This window comes from Myotis daubentonii, chromosome 12, assembly GCF_963259705.1.
Source record: "Myotis daubentonii chromosome 12, mMyoDau2.1, whole genome shotgun sequence".
NCBI lineage: Eukaryota > Metazoa > Chordata > Mammalia > Chiroptera > Vespertilionidae > Myotis > Myotis daubentonii.
Window position 1 is genome coordinate 37,090,449 of NC_081851.1, and position 18,823 is coordinate 37,109,271.

At 43.9% G+C, this 18,823-nt stretch overlaps 1 protein-coding gene across 20 annotated transcripts in view; it reads right to left on the bottom strand.

Annotated features, from left to right (window-relative positions):
- DYSF (dysferlin) overlaps positions 1 to 18,823 on the bottom strand; it is a 202,199-nt gene that overhangs the window by 18,316 nt on the left and 165,060 nt on the right. For all 20 annotated transcript variants that reach the window (XM_059659471.1, XM_059659466.1, XM_059659469.1 and 17 more), the window contains 5 exons: positions 12,818 to 12,916; positions 5,230 to 5,358; positions 4,763 to 4,918; positions 3,113 to 3,204; positions 165 to 335 (listed from right to left, as the gene is read on the bottom strand). In XM_059659471.1, the coding sequence (XP_059515454.1) occupies positions 165 to 335; positions 3,113 to 3,204; positions 4,763 to 4,918; positions 5,230 to 5,358; positions 12,818 to 12,916 (647 nt within the window). The remainder of the gene's footprint in view (positions 1 to 164; positions 336 to 3,112; positions 3,205 to 4,762; positions 4,919 to 5,229; positions 5,359 to 12,817; positions 12,917 to 18,823) is intronic.

The window sequence follows — 18,823 nt, forward strand, 5'->3', positions numbered from 1 at the left end:
CACTTAGAAGCTATAACGTCTCCGGGCCTCCGTTTCCTGATCTGTGGAGTCGGCACAAGACGCAGTTGGACTGAGTGAGAACACGGGTGAGCTGGCACACAGTCCGTGCTCAGTGTTCAGGGTGGGATTGTGGTCAGAGAAGCAGCCTGCCCCTGTGCACCTACACACAGTAGGTCTGTGGGAGCCCACAACGAGCCCCAAACTTGGACAGCAGCCTGTTCTCCAGGTCGATGACCGTCTCCCCAATCTTTTCGTCCTTGGAGAGGAGGTCGTAGTCATAGAGAGTGATCTTCAGGTCCTTCTCCAGAGGCAGCGTGCAGGTCAGCTCGAACATCCTGCAGGGGTGGGCGCGGATGTCAGACAACGCCGCCCCTTCCTGTCACCGGACACCGTGGGAACTCGCCTCTTCCTCCCCTCCCAGGAGTGGCCCTGCAGTCCTCCCTCCTTGGGTCTCCAATAGCTTTTAACACACACCACCCACAGCACTCTACTGGTACTGGGGTGTGTGTGTGTGTGTGTGTGTGTGTGTGTGTGTGTGTGTGTGTGTGTGTGTGTGTGGTTTTCCCAAATAACCTGGGCTGGGCACACAGCACCCATCTGATAGACCACAGAATGAATGAATGAATGAATAGTTGAAACAGGACATTAAAACTGAAGTTCCCTGCAGGACACCAGGAGGCCAGAGAGGCAAAACGCCAGTGCAAGGTGCCAGAGCTCTGGAGTTCACCCAGGGGATGGCCTGGGACCCACTTTCAGGACTCTTGGGGCTTCACACCTGCTTCCGGAGTAGGATGGAGAGAGGATTTGTGAAGAAATTTTTGGAGAGAGCTCCTGCTATGCTGAGACCCCCACCCCACATGGGGGTCAAATGTGGAGGTGTTAGCCAGGGAGCCCGCCTGGCACCGACGCACACTCGCACACTTGAGGAAGAGAAAGAGCTTGTGGCAGCGAGGAGAGAGGGGCTCCACTTGGGAGGAGCCACATTGCTCCCATCTTGGCTGGACCACCACAAGGCTGGACTGGAGCCAGTTTGAATCCTGCCCCTCGGGAGTTGGGGCTCCAGCAGTGAGACTGTGGAGAGGCCCACTGAGAACCAGGGAACAGAGGCCACCAGCTGAAGGGACACAGTATCTGCCACATCCCAGGAGCTGCAGTGGGGGACCCGGGCTCTCTGGAAAGCACCCACCAGAAAATAAATCAGCTTTAAACATCAGACACCCAGAGGGCACCAGGATGCCAGGACGGGGAAAGGGGCCCTCTGCTCTGACACTTCCCCTAGTCCTGGCCCTGCAGGAATCTGGAACCCCAGTGCTAGCCAGAGGGGGAGGAAGAGACACCAGGCAGAGGCGCAAGCCACACACATCCACATGCTGGGCACAGCTGTACCCAAGGCAAACCATCTGAAAGAGGGGCACCACTGCCCCCCAGCCATCCAGGGTGTTTGTAATTACATGAGTGGGCACTCTAGTTACCAACTTGAGGCCGTGGGCTTATGACAAAGCACATTGTCTAAGCATGAGCAGAACGTTGCCTGCTTGCCTGCCTGCCACAGTTTCCACTCAGGGAATGAGGAAGGCAACCCACAGAATAAATGTTTACAGGACACCAGCAGACAAAAACAAATGTGCTTTGATTATATCTCTTGCGTCGTGCTTGTTCGACACATGGGTTATAGAGAGAAAGACTTTCTGCGGTGACCGGAGGGAGGCTTGAAACCCCAGGCAGACCAGCCTGGCCATGCAGTGGGGAAGGTGGTGGAACAAAGTGGGAGGGGTGTGTTTCTACACTCACTCCCCCACCTGGGCCTGGTCCCAACTTCCACCCCACCTCACCCCCACATGGTAAATAGGCCTGATCTGCCGATCTGCCGCCCATGAGCCTGTGCCCCCATGCTGGCCACTGGAGCTCACCAAGTAGAGCTCCCGCCCCCATCTTCTCTGCAGCCCTTCCTCCAATCCCAGCTGGTGATGGCTCATCACTGCCAAAGACTGTTTCACCTTCAAAAATGGCACTTCCCCAGGCTCATTGGGCCCCTGCTGTTGGGCTGAGTGACTACAGCTAACTTGGTAGCTACCAGTTGGTAAATCCAATGTGCCACTTAACAATATCAGAACGCCCTGCCATCTCCTACAAGGGCTAGAGAAATAGCTGCCGACCGCCCTCTGTGATTCTCCTTTCTTTAGCCTAAATAAGCTCACATCCAAAGAGCAAGCACATCAGCATGTCTGGGAGCTGCGCCCGTGCAACGGGACTGATCTTTCCTTTCCTTAGGTTTCAAGAAGCACCTTACTCTCTTGAGTTCACATCCTTCCTCTATCTCAGCGGTTCTCAACCTGTGGGTCGCGACCCTTTTGGCGGTCGAAGGACCCTTTCACAGGGGTCACCTAAGACCATCCTGCATATCAGATATTTACATTATGATTCGTAACAGTAGCAACATTACAGTTATGAAGTAGCAACGAAAATAACTTTATGGTTGGGTCACAACATGAGGAACTGTATTTAAAGGGCCAGAAGGTTGAGAACCACTGCTCTATCTAATCACTACAGACAAAGGTGCGGCCAAGAGGGTAATCGCTAAAGGTAATGAGGGATCCTGGATTAGACCCTGGAACAGGCAAAGGACATTAGGGGGAAAACTGCCAAAATCCTAATAAAGCCTAGAGTTCACCAATATCAATTAACTGGATTTGACAAATATACCATGGTTTGGTAAGATGTCAACAGTGGGGGAAATTGAGTGAAGGGTATACAGAAATTGTACTATCTTTGTAACTTTTCTATAAATCTAAAATTATTCCAATAGAAAAGTTAATCTTAAAAAAGAGACTAACTAGCAAATGCATGCTTTGGGTTCCTATTTAGATTTCTGATCTTTGAGGTAATTGTTTACGAGTTTAACTAGGAGTTTCTGCCAGGACTCAAGCCTTTAGCGCACAATGAGGAAATAACTGAGGTTAACCCCCCTCCCCCCCAGACAGCCAAAATTTAGGGAATACAGCTCTGCTCCAGGAATCGGGGACTTCCCAGAGGCAGCCACGTCTCTGCCAAGGAGCTGTGGGTTATCCAGACTGGCACCTCCACCCCAAGACCCAGGCTGCCCCCAACTTACTTTCCAAACACAGGCTCCAGGGTACAGGGGATGTAGTTATCCTGGTCACTCACCGATTTCTTCCCTATGGAAATCTTGACGTAAGGATCACACTGAAGGAGGAGACAGAAAGATTTTAGTGAAATCACCTCCCCAGCGTATCTTTGAGGCCTCTTCGGTCCTCTGCCTCCCAGTGGGACTAGGTGGCCAGCCATCAAGGAGCTGTCATCCTGTCACCCTGCCAGGCCAGGGACCTGCATGCCATAGCACTTGGCCCTAAGGTGGGCTTCTAGCCACAGTCCAGCAGTGGACATGGCGTACCTGAGTCCTCCATACCCCCATCCCACTTCCCCACTGGCAGAAGGTGGGTGGGGGCCAGGCTGATATCCTCATAAGCATACCAGCATACCAGTTTGTATGACATATGTGATTGGGCCAAGCTGGGGTCCTCTCTGTGACCTCTGCTTCAGCAGATGGAAAAGGAGAGAGATGGCCAGACTTTGTCAGCCAAACCCAGCCCCAGTGGCCCTCCCTGAAAGCTTCCTGTGAGCAACAGCATCCCCTCCACTAGCTGCCAGGAGCCAGGGCCGGAGCGTTCTCACAGTCATTCTTGGCATCAAGAAGTCTTGAAGTGCATGAGCTGATCATTGGTCACTAGCACTTCTTGGAGGCCCCTGGTAGTGCCTGTTCTGGGGATGGTTCCATTCTGCTGTGTGACTTCCCAGAAGGACAGGGGCAGCCACGACTTCTCACCTTGAAAACCTGGACTCCAAGGGTAGGACACTAGGCCTTTACCCACAACTTCAAGGACACATGCTAGGCCTACACCCATCTAAGGGGTCAGGAGAGGACCATAGCCTCATACATCTGAACTCCAATCGCCCCCATGCCTGCCTCTTCTCTTCCCTCTTTCTCTCTCTTTCCAACTTAACTCTGCCTCTCCCCGACCAGCTCCCCACAACTCCAGACACCTGCCCTCCTTCAAGTCCCCTCTTTCATTCAGGGCCAGGACTAGAGAGAGGTGATGAGGTACTTGCTTCAGGCATAAAATTGAAGGAAGGGCCAAAAAAGCTCAGTCATCAAGATAAGCAATATTTTAATGAAATATTTAAAAAATTAAAATCAATGCCAACAGTCCATGGTCAACAAAATATCAAAAGTTTAAATAAATACAGGATCAGTATTACTGATTTTTCTTTTAGCCCCAGGGTCCATCATGGCATAGCAGAACTGCTGATCCTGCACCACTTCTCTCTCTCCCCCACCATCGAAAGTCCTACAAGACAAGTCCCAGCCTACACCTTCAAGGCTGCCTGTCCTTATGCCTTATCCTTGTGCTCTAAGAAGTCTTCTGGAGAACTTCTGCAGAGGTTTTTGATGCCTCCTAAAATACTATTTTCTCCTCCCTCCCAGCCTATCAAAACTCCATCAATCCTTAAGAATCCTATTCTTTCAGAAGCCTTCCTCATTATTCCAATGTCTTGTACTAACTTAGGCCTTTTCTGAACTCCTAGAGCACTGGCCCTTGATGGAACTCCATCCAGCCACATCTCAGTTTTGTATATTTGTCTGGTTTCCCTGGATTGCTGTGAACTTCCTAGGGCAGAGGTGTATCCAGATTCTGTAGCCCTTTGTACCTCTGAGTGCAGGTGAGAGCTCTACAAATGTTACCTTCCCATTGGGGTCCTTGGGCTGCAGGCCAAATGCTTGGATAATATAGATGCGGACCAGGCACTCCTGGGGCCCCTGGGCAGCCAGCTGGTGGAACTGTCTTGGGGGTATGGGGATGGATGGGTCTTCTGGGAGGGGATAAATTTTGAAAAGGCCCTAAAAAGAAGGAGGAGTCAGCTTTTATTTTTAACATCATTGTCACCGACACAATCCCCACTATGATCATGACTTTCATCTCTTCCAGAGTCATCACCACTGAGATCAACCAAGCCCAATGCCATCCCATCACCACCATCAGATTCTGCATCAGCAGCATCACCATCACTGTCACCACCTCCCCCATCCACATGGTCACCAACATCAGCACCACAGTCATATGGATATTACTACAGACTGCCCCCTTCACTGACTTCGGCCCCTCCAGTCTTGGGCCTCCCTGGGCTACGAACATGTCCTCAAGGCCTTACCTTAAATTCCCCAATGACAGATGGGTCCTCCATTTCCTCCTGAGTCTTGCCCCGGTAGAGCTTGAAGGTGTTACAAAAGTCAGATAGGCCCTCAAAGGCCTCCACATTCTCCAGTTGTGTGTCATAGACCTGCCACATGTGGGACAAGAGAACGGGACAGGAAAAGAGAGAAAGAAGAGAGATAGCAAAGGCAGAGGAAACACGACAGTGTTCGAGTGAAGGAAAGGAGAAAAGAGAGAAGAAAATGAGAGGGAAAGACCACAAGCAAATTAGAGGAACATGGGCAGAGGAGAGCAGAGGCAGGAGAGGGAAAGAACAAAGGCAGAGATGACAAAGATGCAAATAGTGGAGATTAAAGAGGGCGGGGCGGGGAGGGGGGGAGGAAGAGGAAGACATTTATTTAGTGCCACTGGGGAACAGGGTTTTCTGGTTAAAGCAGTATTCTAGGTATCTGAGAGTCATCTCATACACAGGTGGTGCACTTTTTCAAGAGAATAAGATTACAGTCAAACAAATGCATGAAAAGTTAACTGACATTTTGTTTGAAGATCAAGACAGAACTCCGGAAAAGTCACAGGTCAGCAAGTCAAGCCACTGTGCTCCTTGTCCTGATGTCCAAATGGCAATGGGATCAAACACGAGGCCGAGTGGGCCTTTTCAGCACCACTTTAAATTTGCGAACTCGATTTCTTTATTTCATGCCTCCCAAACAGCCAGTGACTTTTATTTGTTAGGACAGTATTTTGGAATTGCTTAGATTTAAACAAAGCAGTGGTTTTCTGTTTTAGAAAATAAAATATACCCAATAGTGATATTCAACAACCTTGCAGACATGCTACATTGGTTATATCTGAAACTGACAAGATACTTCAGCAAAGTTCCTTTCTCATAGTGTTAAATGTTATTTCTCATTGAGAACTAGCTCAAGTTCTAGCTCTTCCAAGAAAGCATTAATTATGCAAGTGATATAGGTTCATTATTACAAAATATAAAATACAAGTAAGCATAAAGAAAATATTGTTATTGCCTTATATTCTGAGTCCCAGAATATAACAACTCATTGCTTGATTAACATTTGATATACATCATTTTGAATTTTTTCTTGCTCCATTTACACAGCTGATTCATTTCAATCAAAGGACCAGTCTTTTGATTCGTCAATCCTACCATTGTCTCTATTCTAGTTCCTTATTTCTGATTTTATTATTTTCTTCTTGCTATTGTTTTAAGGTTTTTTTAAAATTCTAACTTCTTCACTTGAAGCTTTGTTTACTTTGCTGCCTCTATTCTGATAAGAAAAATACTTACTGCTCTGAAATCGTCTCTGCTTCCTACTGCCTTGGCACTGCCCCATTTGTTTTTGCTGTATAATGTTTTCATTTTCTTGGCATTCCGTAATCATAGTTTTACTTTATTATTTGATCCAAGAGCCAGATGCTTCATTAGTTTTCATTCTTTCTTTTTAGTTTACATAAGCTTTAAAGGTTACAAACTTCCTCTGAACACTGCTTTAGCTATAACCAGTAAATGCTAATGCGAAGCATTTTATCATTTCCCAGATATTCTGCAATTTTGGTTTGTATTTTCTTTTTCACCAAGAATTGCTAAAAAAAAAAAAAAAAAAGAAAAAAATTGGGCCTTAAAATTTTTTTTCTAGACAGAAGTGCCTTTGGGGGCTTTTGATCTTGTTAGTAAGTTCTAATTTTATAGTATGATCAAAAACCATTATCAGTGGCATTAGCACTTTTTGAAATTTATTAAGGTTTTCTTCGTGGCCTATTACATGGTCAATTTTTACAACTGTGCAGTCTCTATTTTCAGGCTGCAGGGTTTAATCAAGTTAATAATTATGCTGATTTTCTATATCCTCTCACATTTTTGTTCCTTTGACCTGACATGAACTGAGAGAATAGAATTAAATCTCCCCCTACCTACCAGAGTGTTCCATTTCTTCTTGTATCTTCACAACAGAAATTGAGTAAATATTGATATATTACTTAGCACATAGATACTCTCAAAACTATCATCTCTTGGAATTGACCCATTTAACGTTATTAGGTGCCATTCTTTGCCTCACTTACTTTGGGGACTTGAATGCACTTTCATCTAATGTGAAGATTGAAGATTGTGACTTCTGCTTTCTTTTAGTTTGCATTTGCCAGGCACACATTTTCCCCATTTTTTTTAATTTTCAGCCTTTATGGATGTTTTTATTTTAGAGTTAGGTTTTGTTCTGAGATCTGATTTCAATTTTGTTATTAATAAGTGATTGATATGGCATATAAGTTTAGTCTGTTTTTACACTTATATTTATATAGTTATATAGTTATAGTTTCCTAGATTCATCGGTTATTTTTTAATCCTCACCCAAGAATATTTTCCATTGATTTTTAGAGTGGAAGAGAAAGGGAAAAACAGAGAGAAATATTGATGTGAGAGAAGCACATTGATTGGTTGCCTTCTGAATGCACCCCAACCAGGGCAGGGGCCAGGGAGGAGTCTACAATCAAGGTATATGCCCTTGACCAAAATTGAATCCTGGACCCTTCAGTCCTCAGGCCGATGCTCTATCCACTGAGCTAAACCAGCTAGGGCAGATTCATTGATTTTTGTTTAATCTTTGCCTGCATGGTCTGGGGTGTGTGTGTGTGTGTGTGTGTGTGTGTGTGTGTGTGTGTGTGTGTGATTCTTCTGATATCTAGGATGACTTGAATTTATATTCTCATCTATATAATAAAAGCCTAAGCAACCTTTACGGCAGAACGACCAGAATGACCGGTTGCTATAATGTGCACTGACCACCAGGGAGCAGACGCAGGAGCTGCCCCCTGGTGGTCAGTGTGCTCCCATAGGGAGAGTGCCACTCAGCCAGAAGCCAGGCTCATGGCTGGTGGAGCCTCTCCTGCCTCCGCAGCAGCACTAAGGAAGGAGCAGAGAGCCCAGTGGTAAGGAGCAGCGAGCAGGAGGGCTGTAAGGAGTGAGGGTCCCAGACTGCAAGAGGGATGTCTGACTGCTGGCTTAGGCCCAATCCCCATGGAGAGCGGGCCTAAGCCACAGGCATACATTCCCCGAGGGGTCCCGTACTGCGAGAGGGCACAGGCTGGGCTGAGGGACACTCCCCTGCCCCCCCCCCCAGTGCACAAATTTCATGCACCAGGCCTCTAGCATTATTATAAATTTATATATAGTAACAATGCTCTACTCCATCTTTGTCTTTAGAGACAATATTTATAAATTACCTACTATAGCAATGATAAATTAATCAAATTGCATCTCCTGTCCTCTCCATCACCCAATATTAGAGAATAGTATCTTCCTTAATATTTACTCCTGTACTGTTTGCTTATAATTTGCCAATTTTAAATAATATCTGTCAACACTATTTGCTCTATAACATGGCAATCATTGTCTTATTTTGTATCACATCACCTTTTTTTCTTCTCCATCTAATTTTTGTCAGTTTTATCATTTCTACATTATCAGTATATATATTAATATTCCGTCCTATTACCCTAACCCTTCCATTTATTTTGATTTTAGGACTAAGGTAAAACGTGATCACAACTAGTCCTCTTGTTGTGGTTTTCCCAGTTATCTCCTAGTTGGTTGAAATTCATTCCCCAGAAGCTCCGCAGGATGGGCTCATGGGAATCACATTACCTGTTCCTGAATATGCATGCCTGGGTGTTCATAGCCTTTGTGCTTGAAAGGTAATGTTGCTGAATACAAATCCTCAGTCACCCTTTCTTTACTCGATGATCAGTGGATGGTGCTTTATTATCCTTGGGTATTAAATGTTGTGGAGAAATTAAAGCCACCTTGATTTATTTCTTATTTTAATTGACAATATTTTTTAAAGGAAATGTGTACATGACCTCACCAAAACATTCTTTATCTCTAAAGTCCAATAACATATACTAGGATTTGTCTCAGGATTGATCAATCTGGGTCAATTTTTCCTGACACAAAGTGGACTTTCTAATATGTATATTCAAGTATTCTTTTATCTCAAATTTTATTAAAGTGTTGTGTTCATTTGTTTTATTTCATTGTTTTGTTTGTCTTCCTCTGAAGCTCCAATTATGCAAATGTTGGATCTCCTTTCCCAGTGTCTATATGTCATTTTTTCTTTTTTTTTAATAACTCTTTCTTTATTTCCATTTCCTTGTGCTTACTTTCACCATTTCTGTCCTCTATGCCCCTTACCATGTTTTCCAAAGTGGACATTCTGCCTTGGGCTCCTTCGTGTTTCCTTCCCTTCCTTTCCTGAATCTTATCAGCTCATATTTCATCTCTTCTCATCTCGATCCCTTGAGTTTTTTTCATTTCTGCTTTGTATTCTGACTACCCATTTCTAAGAAGTTTATAGCAAAATATGTCATCTTGTCTGCTCCTTGGCAAACTTTTTCTGATGGGTACATATCTTCTTTTGGTTAAGTTATGATTTAAATTTTCTCTTCCTTTTTTCATAGCATTTTAAAATTAATGCTGTGTTATTTCTTTTATTATTACTTGTCACTAAATGTGTTGGATTTTCCTAGATGAATTATTTCTTTTGTTTCACCACAGATGCAGGCAGCTTCCTGCAAATACGGCCCATCTGTGTGATTCTTGTGTAGCTCTACCTTCTCAGCTTCTGTGAACCAAGCAGGCTCTATGAGGCTTTTGTAACCAGCCTGAGCCTGTCTTCCAAGTTCCCATATCCATTGTGGTGAACAAGGGATATAACTTTTATATTTTATGGTTAAACCTCAATTTCAGGAACTATATTTTTTAACTATTTGTTATGAAATTTTCAAGCACACACAACAGTAAAGAGAAGAGATAATAAGCCCCCATGTACTTATAACCTGTTTCAAATAGTTATCAGCATTCTTTTATTAGGAAGTCAGGGTTTCCTGAGATCTGCTACCACTATGACCTTTCATCATTTCCATGCATTGTCTCTTAATTTACTGCCGAGTGGCTTCTACCCAATCTCAGTTGCCTTTGGACAACCCTTACATGTATTTTGGAGTCTGCAAATTTTATTTGTTTCCAACTTTTACTGAAAATGGAGTTTGTGGGTTTGAATGATTTCCAGAAGAAAGGGGGAAAAATGCTGACGTATGCAGCCATGTTCATACTGGAAGTTCCAATAAAATACTTTTTAAATTTCCAAGTGGTTGGTCTTTTTGTTTAAACTTTTGTTATTAATTTCTCGTCTTATTACATTTTAATCTGTCTTGTATGATTTCTGCCTTTGGTAACATATTACTAACCTAATATATGATCAAATTTTGTAAGTGTTCTCTGAGCATTAGGAAAAAATGTATTCTCTTTTTTTAAATTATTTTTATTCTCTATTATAAAGCTACTTTTAATGTAGCTTAAAAACATTTACTTTGTTATTCATATCTTTTATTGCCTTATTTATTTCCTGCTTCATCTGTCTAGGAGAGAGGTACATTAAAATCCCCACTGCAATTTTAATATAGTTTATATATTCCTATCATTTTTGCTTTAAGTATTTCTAAGATTTATTGTTCTATGCAAACATATTTGGGAATTTCTTTCATTCAGATGTACATGTTTTATTTCTATAAAATACTCCATTTTGTTTCCTTTGCTTTTCACTTTAAATTCTATCCCTTTCTCTTTTGTTTGCACTGATCTTATTTTGTTTGCCAAAATATTTACTTTTCACCATTCTAAGTTTCACTGCTTTAGACATGTCTTTGAATGATAGTACATGTCTTTGACTTCTGGTATATTCTAAGAATTCTTATCACTTAATAGATATGTTTAATTTATTTTTATGTATTAGGAAAATGAATATATTTTATTCTTTTTCTATTGTGTTTTCCTATGATGACTGGGATTTTTTTCTTTATGCTTTCTTGCTGTATCTTTTGTTCTCTATCTTTTGCTATTGAGACTATGAGTTGTTGGTTCTCCCCCATGCTAATGATTACCAAAATGTATTTTTCTTTTTACCCACTGTGTATCCATCCTCTCCATTGCTGCAGGCTATTTTTCAGTCTCATGTTGGTGGTGGTGGTTTTCTTCTATTTACTTATCCTTAAAGGACCAGTGTTCTTTCACATCTGTTTCTCCCCCGGGTAACATGTTGGGTGCATGCTTTCAGAGAGCCCATTTTCTCTTGGATGCTGTCAGAGACCTCAGAGAGGTCCAGCTGGAGGGCTGGTGCCAATTCAGCATCCGGCGTCTGAGGGAGCAGCAAGCGAGGGCAACACAAAGGGCCGCCCTGGCAGGAGCTCTCATTCTTACTTGGTTTTTCTCATTTCTTGACAAGGCCACAGTAAAAACATGCCAGACCTAACCTGTTGAACCTTTTTCCTGGTACACAAATAGTTCTGTCTCTTTGCCCAGCCTCGCATACCCAACTACCGAGTCAATGAAGAGCTTGCTGCCTGAGCCTCATCTCTGTGCATCCAGGTCTCCAGACACAACTTGCCCATAAGCCTCCAACGTATCAGACAACTCTTGACGTCTTGTGAAATCGCCCTCCAGAGTACACCCCAAAGGCTTTCAGCCAGAAGAGTTGCCTGGACGCTCCAGCCACTCACCCGGCCAACTAGCCTCAAGCGCCAGTCATCAAGACCCTTTAGGGTGCTCCATGGGCCTCTCCCATGTGTCTGACAGCCTCTGCAGTCCTTCTATAAATATGGCGACCAGATATAGCAAGTGGACATATAGGACACCCAGTTAAATTTGTATTTCAAATAAATAAAAAATAATTGCCAGGTAAGTATGTCTCATGAAACATTTGAAGCATGCTAACCTGAAATTCTGTATCTGGCAACCCTCTCCAGGACACTACACAACTCCTTTGGGAAGTGATTTTGAATCACCTCTGGTTATCTTTTTCAAAAGTAGCCTATTTCTTTAAAGTGTAATTGTATTTGTTGAATTTCCTCAAAATATCAGAATTTCTCTGACTCATCCTTGGCTTTTTGTTTGTTTGTTCGGGTGGGTGGGCTTCTTTTCTTCTTTCCACAGAAAGAGAGTGTACCTTATTTTTATATTTACTGGGTAATTTCTGTCCTAATTGTAGGTGTAGGGTAATCACAGCAACATTCTTAAGCTGACTTTCTTTTTTCCTTTGACACAAAATTTTATTATAGAAAAATTCAAATGTCTTCAATAGATACAGAATAGTATAACAAATCCCTAAGTACCTATCTCTAAGCTCTAACAATTCTCAACATTTTGCAATCTCAATAATTTTTAATATTTTGAAAATCTATCAGAGGGCCACCCATACCATCCATCTTCCCCCTTACTATTATTTTTTCTTGAGCATCTTAAAACAAAGCTCAAACATCGTTTCACCCATAAATACTTCAGTACTTTCTAGCATTCTTCTAAACACACTTTCTGGGTCATCCCAGCCCACAGTGACTTCTTGCTCTAAATCTGTCATGACCTTTCTTACCTCAATTAGTTCATCCAGATTCTTCAGCCTTCAGGTACCAAACGAGGAGACAAACATAAATATACATATATTCTCTTTCTGTTGTGTCTCCTGTGCCCATCACATGTGCCCAGGGCTAACAGACAGAAGAGAACATTAGAGAGGCCTCACCTTTAGAGTGTCAAAGTCCTTCTCCAAGTAGGAGCCACACTTTTCCCTCTCCCCGATCGAGGCATAGAATTTGCTCCACCAATCGATGAACTCCTCTTCCTGAGCAGAGAGAAAGACACCCATCATTTCAGAAACAGAACTTGCCAAGCAAGGTCCTTCTGGACTGAACTGCTGGCAATGTCTACAGGTTGGCCTGGACTTCAAAGCACCCCTGTTGGGGTGAGTTTAGGGGAGCAGAGAGCTGGAACTTCCTGACCCTCCAGGGGGGCCAAGACTGCACAGACTGGAAAAAAAAAAAAGGGTTTGAATCCCTGCTTGGTGCATGAAGAGGCAGAAGCTCTAGCCTGGGCCCTGACCCCCATTCGTTGTGTGGATCATTAAACTCTCGGGTCTCCCTTTTCCTTCTGGGAAGTGGGCATAAATCACCTGAGGCTAAAATGTGACGGTCCATAGGGTAACTCTTTGGGGGAAATGTCAATAATGTCTTATTTATAAATATAATGCAGTAGACCCAGGGTAACTCAGACCCCCCAAAGAGCTATCCTGCACCCACCCCCACCCCAGCAAAAAAAAAAAGAAAGCATTCAATACCAGAACTCAGCCTCCCCCAAGGTCAAATCCTTGAAAATCAACAAATACTAAGTGTCCTTTGTTCAAAAACATTATGCTACCTGAGAGAAATTAGGTGAGAAGAAAGGAAGGCTGTGACAACCCACTCTCTGCCCTGTCCTTCCTCCATGTACTCACACTTGTAGGGAAAGGTAGACAAGCCTGTTATGTATGGTACACACAGGTCTCTCCACTTTTAACTCCTCCTGCACATGCTGTGCCTACACGACCTTTTAGCTCTTGTAGGTGGGATGGTCACTCTTCCCCAGGCCTCCACACAAAATCTCCAGGGGCCGGGCACTTGGTCTGTGCCTGTGACTACCATTAGAGCTCACCAGTTCAGTGGGAAGGGCCAAGGACAAGGTGTAAGGATAGCCCATCTGGGACTCACTTTCCTCCTCCATATGAGGGGGTGAGTCAGGAGATCTCCCGGGACCCCCCTCTGATTCTATAAAACGAACTGAATGTCTACCATCGAGTGTCTGGAAATGTTATGGGCTCCCTTTAAACCAATGCTCAGTCCTTTGAGTTCTGGCATATTATGGGTGAGCACAAGCTGAAGAAAGGCTGCAGGAACCTGGATGGGCACAATGGGGAAAGGGTGGAATGAGGTTCTCAGCATCTCACCCATCCTCAACGTATAGCCCTAACACACTCTGTGTGGCCAGAATGCAGATCCCAGACACACGGCACAGAGAGCGGGTGTCGGAGCGAGGATGGGTCTGCAGAGAGCCGCTATTTGAACAACTTACCAGGAGGAGCTTCTGTAGCCAGAAGAGAGGAAAAGAGGGTCAGATGTGTTAAGACATAAAGTAGCAGAGCTTTCTCACTTGTAACCACTCTTGAAAAAGCTGGCATAGGGCAAGACAGACCTTAGCCCTGATGTTTTAAGTTCAATTTAAAGAAAAAGATACTATGGATATATAAACATATACAGACAGACATGTCAAACTCAAACATCACCAACACATGGAAGACTATATTTAAATAGACATGCCCAAGGGATATATATGCCAAAATACACATATACAACCCCCCCCCAAATACACACATGTACACATATGTAGAAATGGTTAGAATGGAATTTCATTTAGCTTTTTGATTCCTCCTCAGTATTTATTTTCTTCTCCAGCCCAGATACTTAAAGATTTGGGTGGATGACTCAGGCTCAGAGTCAGGCATAAATAGGCAACAAACAGTGTGTTTTGAATGAAGAAATGACATTAACACAACAGTTACAGAAAAGTTATTGCATTTCCCTCAGTCTTGAAAAATCAAGTAAATTTTTAAAAAGAATATGGAGATGGAGAATATGAATGATACCATTAAGAGTATCAATTAAATAGACAAACATTATGTAATCTAAACACAGAAAATATACCTTCGTGTCCAGCATCGTTGGAGCACTTAGAAAAATTAAAAGCCACAAAGCAAATTTCAATAAAGTCCAAACATGAACCATTATCACACTCTCTAACCATAATACAATAAGACTGGAAACTAATAAGAAATTTAAAATTAAAAATCCCAAACTTTCATAAATTTAAAGGCATACTCTTAAAACCCTTCTAAGTCAAAGAGAAAACCACAACTAAAATCAGATACATAGAAAATATCAACAGTGAGAGGACTATGTTCCCAAATTTGTGAGTGGTAGCCAAGTATGAACTCAAAGGAAAATTCAGTCTTAAATGTTTTCGCTTTTATACAGAAGGAATGAAAATAAATTATCTGATAACTCACGAAATTAGAAAGAGAAAAGTAGGAACACCAAAAATTGAAAGTGACAAGTAGAAATTAATATAGTAGAAAGAAAAGGGATATTACAATTAATAATTAAACCCCAGAGAAAACTTTTAAAAGATCAATGAAATAAGCATTTATTAAGTCTAGTATTAAAAAATGGGTATACCATTAGAAATCAAGAAGATAAAATAAGAAGATATTATGAGGAGAATAGACACATTAAGAGATTTACCATACCCAAATCAATGAAAAAACCTTAGAAAATCTAGATGAAGTGGATGATTTTCTAGAAAAAATACAAATTGCTAAAATGGATTCAAAAGTAATAGAAACCATGAAGAAATCAGTAACCCTGAAGGTGAAAGAGATCTCAAAACACTACTTAAAAAACAAACAAACAAAAAACCACCAAGCCAAGATGGTTTCTTCGGGGGGAAATCCTATCAGTCTTAATAAATCATTCTTTGTTCCATAGCATAGAAACAAGATGAAGTTTCCCCATTCATTTTTGAGAGAGAGAGAGAGAGAGAGAGAGAGAGAGAGATCCTATTCCTAAATGAAGATGTAAAGATCTTAAATAAAATACCAACAAAGAGATTACTGCAGTAACTCTGACATGGTCAAGCTGAACCATTCTGACTATTCCAGAATGTAGGAGTGCTTCAATATCACTGAGTAAGGAGAGAAAACCCACTTGATCATCTATAACAGAAATTTGGCAACTGTGGCCCACTAGCCAGACACCTGGTTTTATAATTCAAACTAGAGGCCCGGTGCACAAAAATTTGTGCACTGGGGGGGGGGCGTCCCTCAGCCTGGCCTGTGCCCTCTCGCAGTCTGGGACCCCTCGGGAGATAACGACCTGCTGGCTTAGGCCTGCTCCCGGGTGGCAGAGGGCAGGCCCAATCCCTAGGTGCAGCCCCTGGTCGGGCTCAGAGCAGGGCCGATTGGGGAGTTGGGGCACCGCCCCCTGTCATGCACAGAGCAAGGCAGACTGGGAGGTTGCGGCGCCACCCCCTGTCACGCACAGAGCAGGGCCAATCAGGGGGTTGGGGCGCTGCCCCCTGTCACGCACAGAGCAGGGCCAAACAGGGGGTTGAGGAGCTCCCCCCGTCACTCACAGAGTAGGGCCGATAGGGGAGTTGGGGCACTGCCCCCTGTCACACACAGAGCAGGGCGGATCAGGGGGTTGGGGCACTGACCTCTATCACCCACAGAGCAGGGCCGATCAGGGGGTTGGGGCGCCACCACTGTCACACTCAGGGCAGGGCCGATGGAGAGGTTATGGCTCTACCCCATCACACACAGAGCAGGGCCAAACAGGGGGTTGGGGCGCCGCCACTCTCACACTCAAGGAAGGGCTGATGGGGAGGTTATGGCTCTAGCCCGTCACACACAGAGCAGGGCCGATCAGGGGGTTGGGGCGCCGCACCCTGTCACACACAGAGCCGCAGGGCAATCAGGGGGTTGGGGAGCTCCCCCCTATCAGGCACAGAGCAGGGCTGATCAGGGGGTTGGGGCGCCTTCCCCTGTCACGGACAGAGTAGGGCGGATAGGGAGGTTGTGGCCCCGCCCCCTGTCACACACAGAGCAGCAGGGTGATCACGGGGTTTGGGCGCTGCCCCCTGTCACACTGATCCCGGTGCCGGGAGGCCTCTCGGCTCTGCTGATCACGGTGCTGGGAGGCATATTACCCTTTTACTATATAGGATAGAGGCCTGGTGCACGGGTGGGGGCCAGCTGGTTTGCCCTGGAGGGTATCCTGGATCAGGGTGGGGGTCCCCACTGGGGTGCCTGGCCAGCCTGGGTGAGGGGACGATGGCTGTTTGCAGCTGGTCACACACCCTTCAGGGTGGGGGTCCACACTGGGGTGCCTGGCCAGTCTGGGTGAGGGGCTGAGGGCTGTTTTCAGGCTGGCGGGTGACTGAAGCTCCCAACCGCTCCTTTTTTTCTTTTTTTTTTTTTTATTCTGGGCCAGCTTTAGCTTTGAGGCTTGGCTCCAGCTCTTAGGCCTCCGCTGCTGAAAGCAGGTTTCTGGCCTTTGTTTACCTTCTGTATTTGAAACAATGTTGCGATCCTGCTGGCTGAAGCCGGACGGACTAAAGCAGGTTTCTGGGGTTTTGTTTAGCTTCTATATTTGTAACATAGTTGCTTAGAGTTTCAGCTCAGAGGCCAGCAGCGGCAGGCGGGGAACGTTGGAGTCCTCCGTCACAACAGCAAGCAAGCCTCATGTTTTCTTTAAGCTGCCTGGCTGCCGGCCGCCATCTTGGCTGGCATTAATTTGCATATTGCCCTGATTAGCCAATGGGAAGGGTAGCGGTCATACGCTAATTGCCATGTTTCTCTTTTATTAGATAGGATATTACCTATGGCTTAAAATATTTACTATCTGTCCATTTAAGAAAAAGTTCGTCAACCCCTAATTCATAACATGCAAAAAAGAAGCAGGGGTGATAAAATGTTTCAGTTATTCCTAAATGAAACTCTCAGTGAATTAAGAATTAAAGGAAGCTTTTTTAGCATAAGAATATCTTAAAGCAGCAGTTCTCAACCTGTGGGTCTCGACCCCTTTGGGGGTCGAATGACCCTTTCACAGGGGTGGCCTAAGACCATCAGAAAACACATATATAATTACATATTGTTTTTGTGATTAATCACTATGCTTTAATTATGTTCAATTTGTAGCAATGAAATTGGGGGTCACCACAACATGAGGAACTGTATTAAAGGGTCTCAGCATTAGGAAGGTTGAGAACCACTGTTTAAAGGAATAGCCAGCATTGTGCTTAATAGCATCAGGCATTCTCCCTTCTGGGTTTATGGACATGAGGCTGCCTCTGCCGATAATTGTCACGTGCTATGGCTATACAGAGTCAGAGTAGTTGAGAGGTAGGACTTGGGAGCCAGACTAGCAGGCTTCAAATCCTGCCACTCCTTTCTGTGTGACCCTGCATAACTACTTAACTCCTCTCTGCCTCAGTTAGCTTACCTGTGAAATAGAAAAATAATAGCACAAAGTTGATAAATTTGGGTGATCCTTGGCTTTTAGGTTTCCAAGAGAAAATGCTTGTCCACACAAAAACTTGCTGTTCATAGCAGCACTATTAGAAATTGCCAAAAAGTAGAAACAGTCCATCAACTGATGAATAAAGAAAATAATATACCCATACAATGACATGTTATTTGATAATAAAAAACAATGAAGAACTGATGCATGCTACAACATGGGTGAACCGTGAAAACATTATGCTAAATAAAAGAAGTTAATCACAAAAGACCACATATTGTATGATTCCATTTATATGAAATGTCCAGAGTAGGCAAAGCTATGGAAACAAAAAGATTATTAGACATCCTGCCTTCCTTATTACTGTGGGTGCTCTACTTGCACCCCAAACCAAAGCCAAACCTGCACCGATGTCCTGGGTTGCATGCTTTCTGGTCTCCTCGAGGACACTACTCCATGATGCTTCTCAGCCTCTTCTGCATCATCAGACTTCCCTCTCTACCAGATCATTCCCATCAGCATTCAATCACGTGACACTAGTTCTCCATTATTTAAAAATGAAGTGGCCCCCACTTCATTTCTTTCTTCCTTTTACAGAAAAACTTCTAGAAAGAATTGCCTACACTTGTCTCTAATTCTTGTTT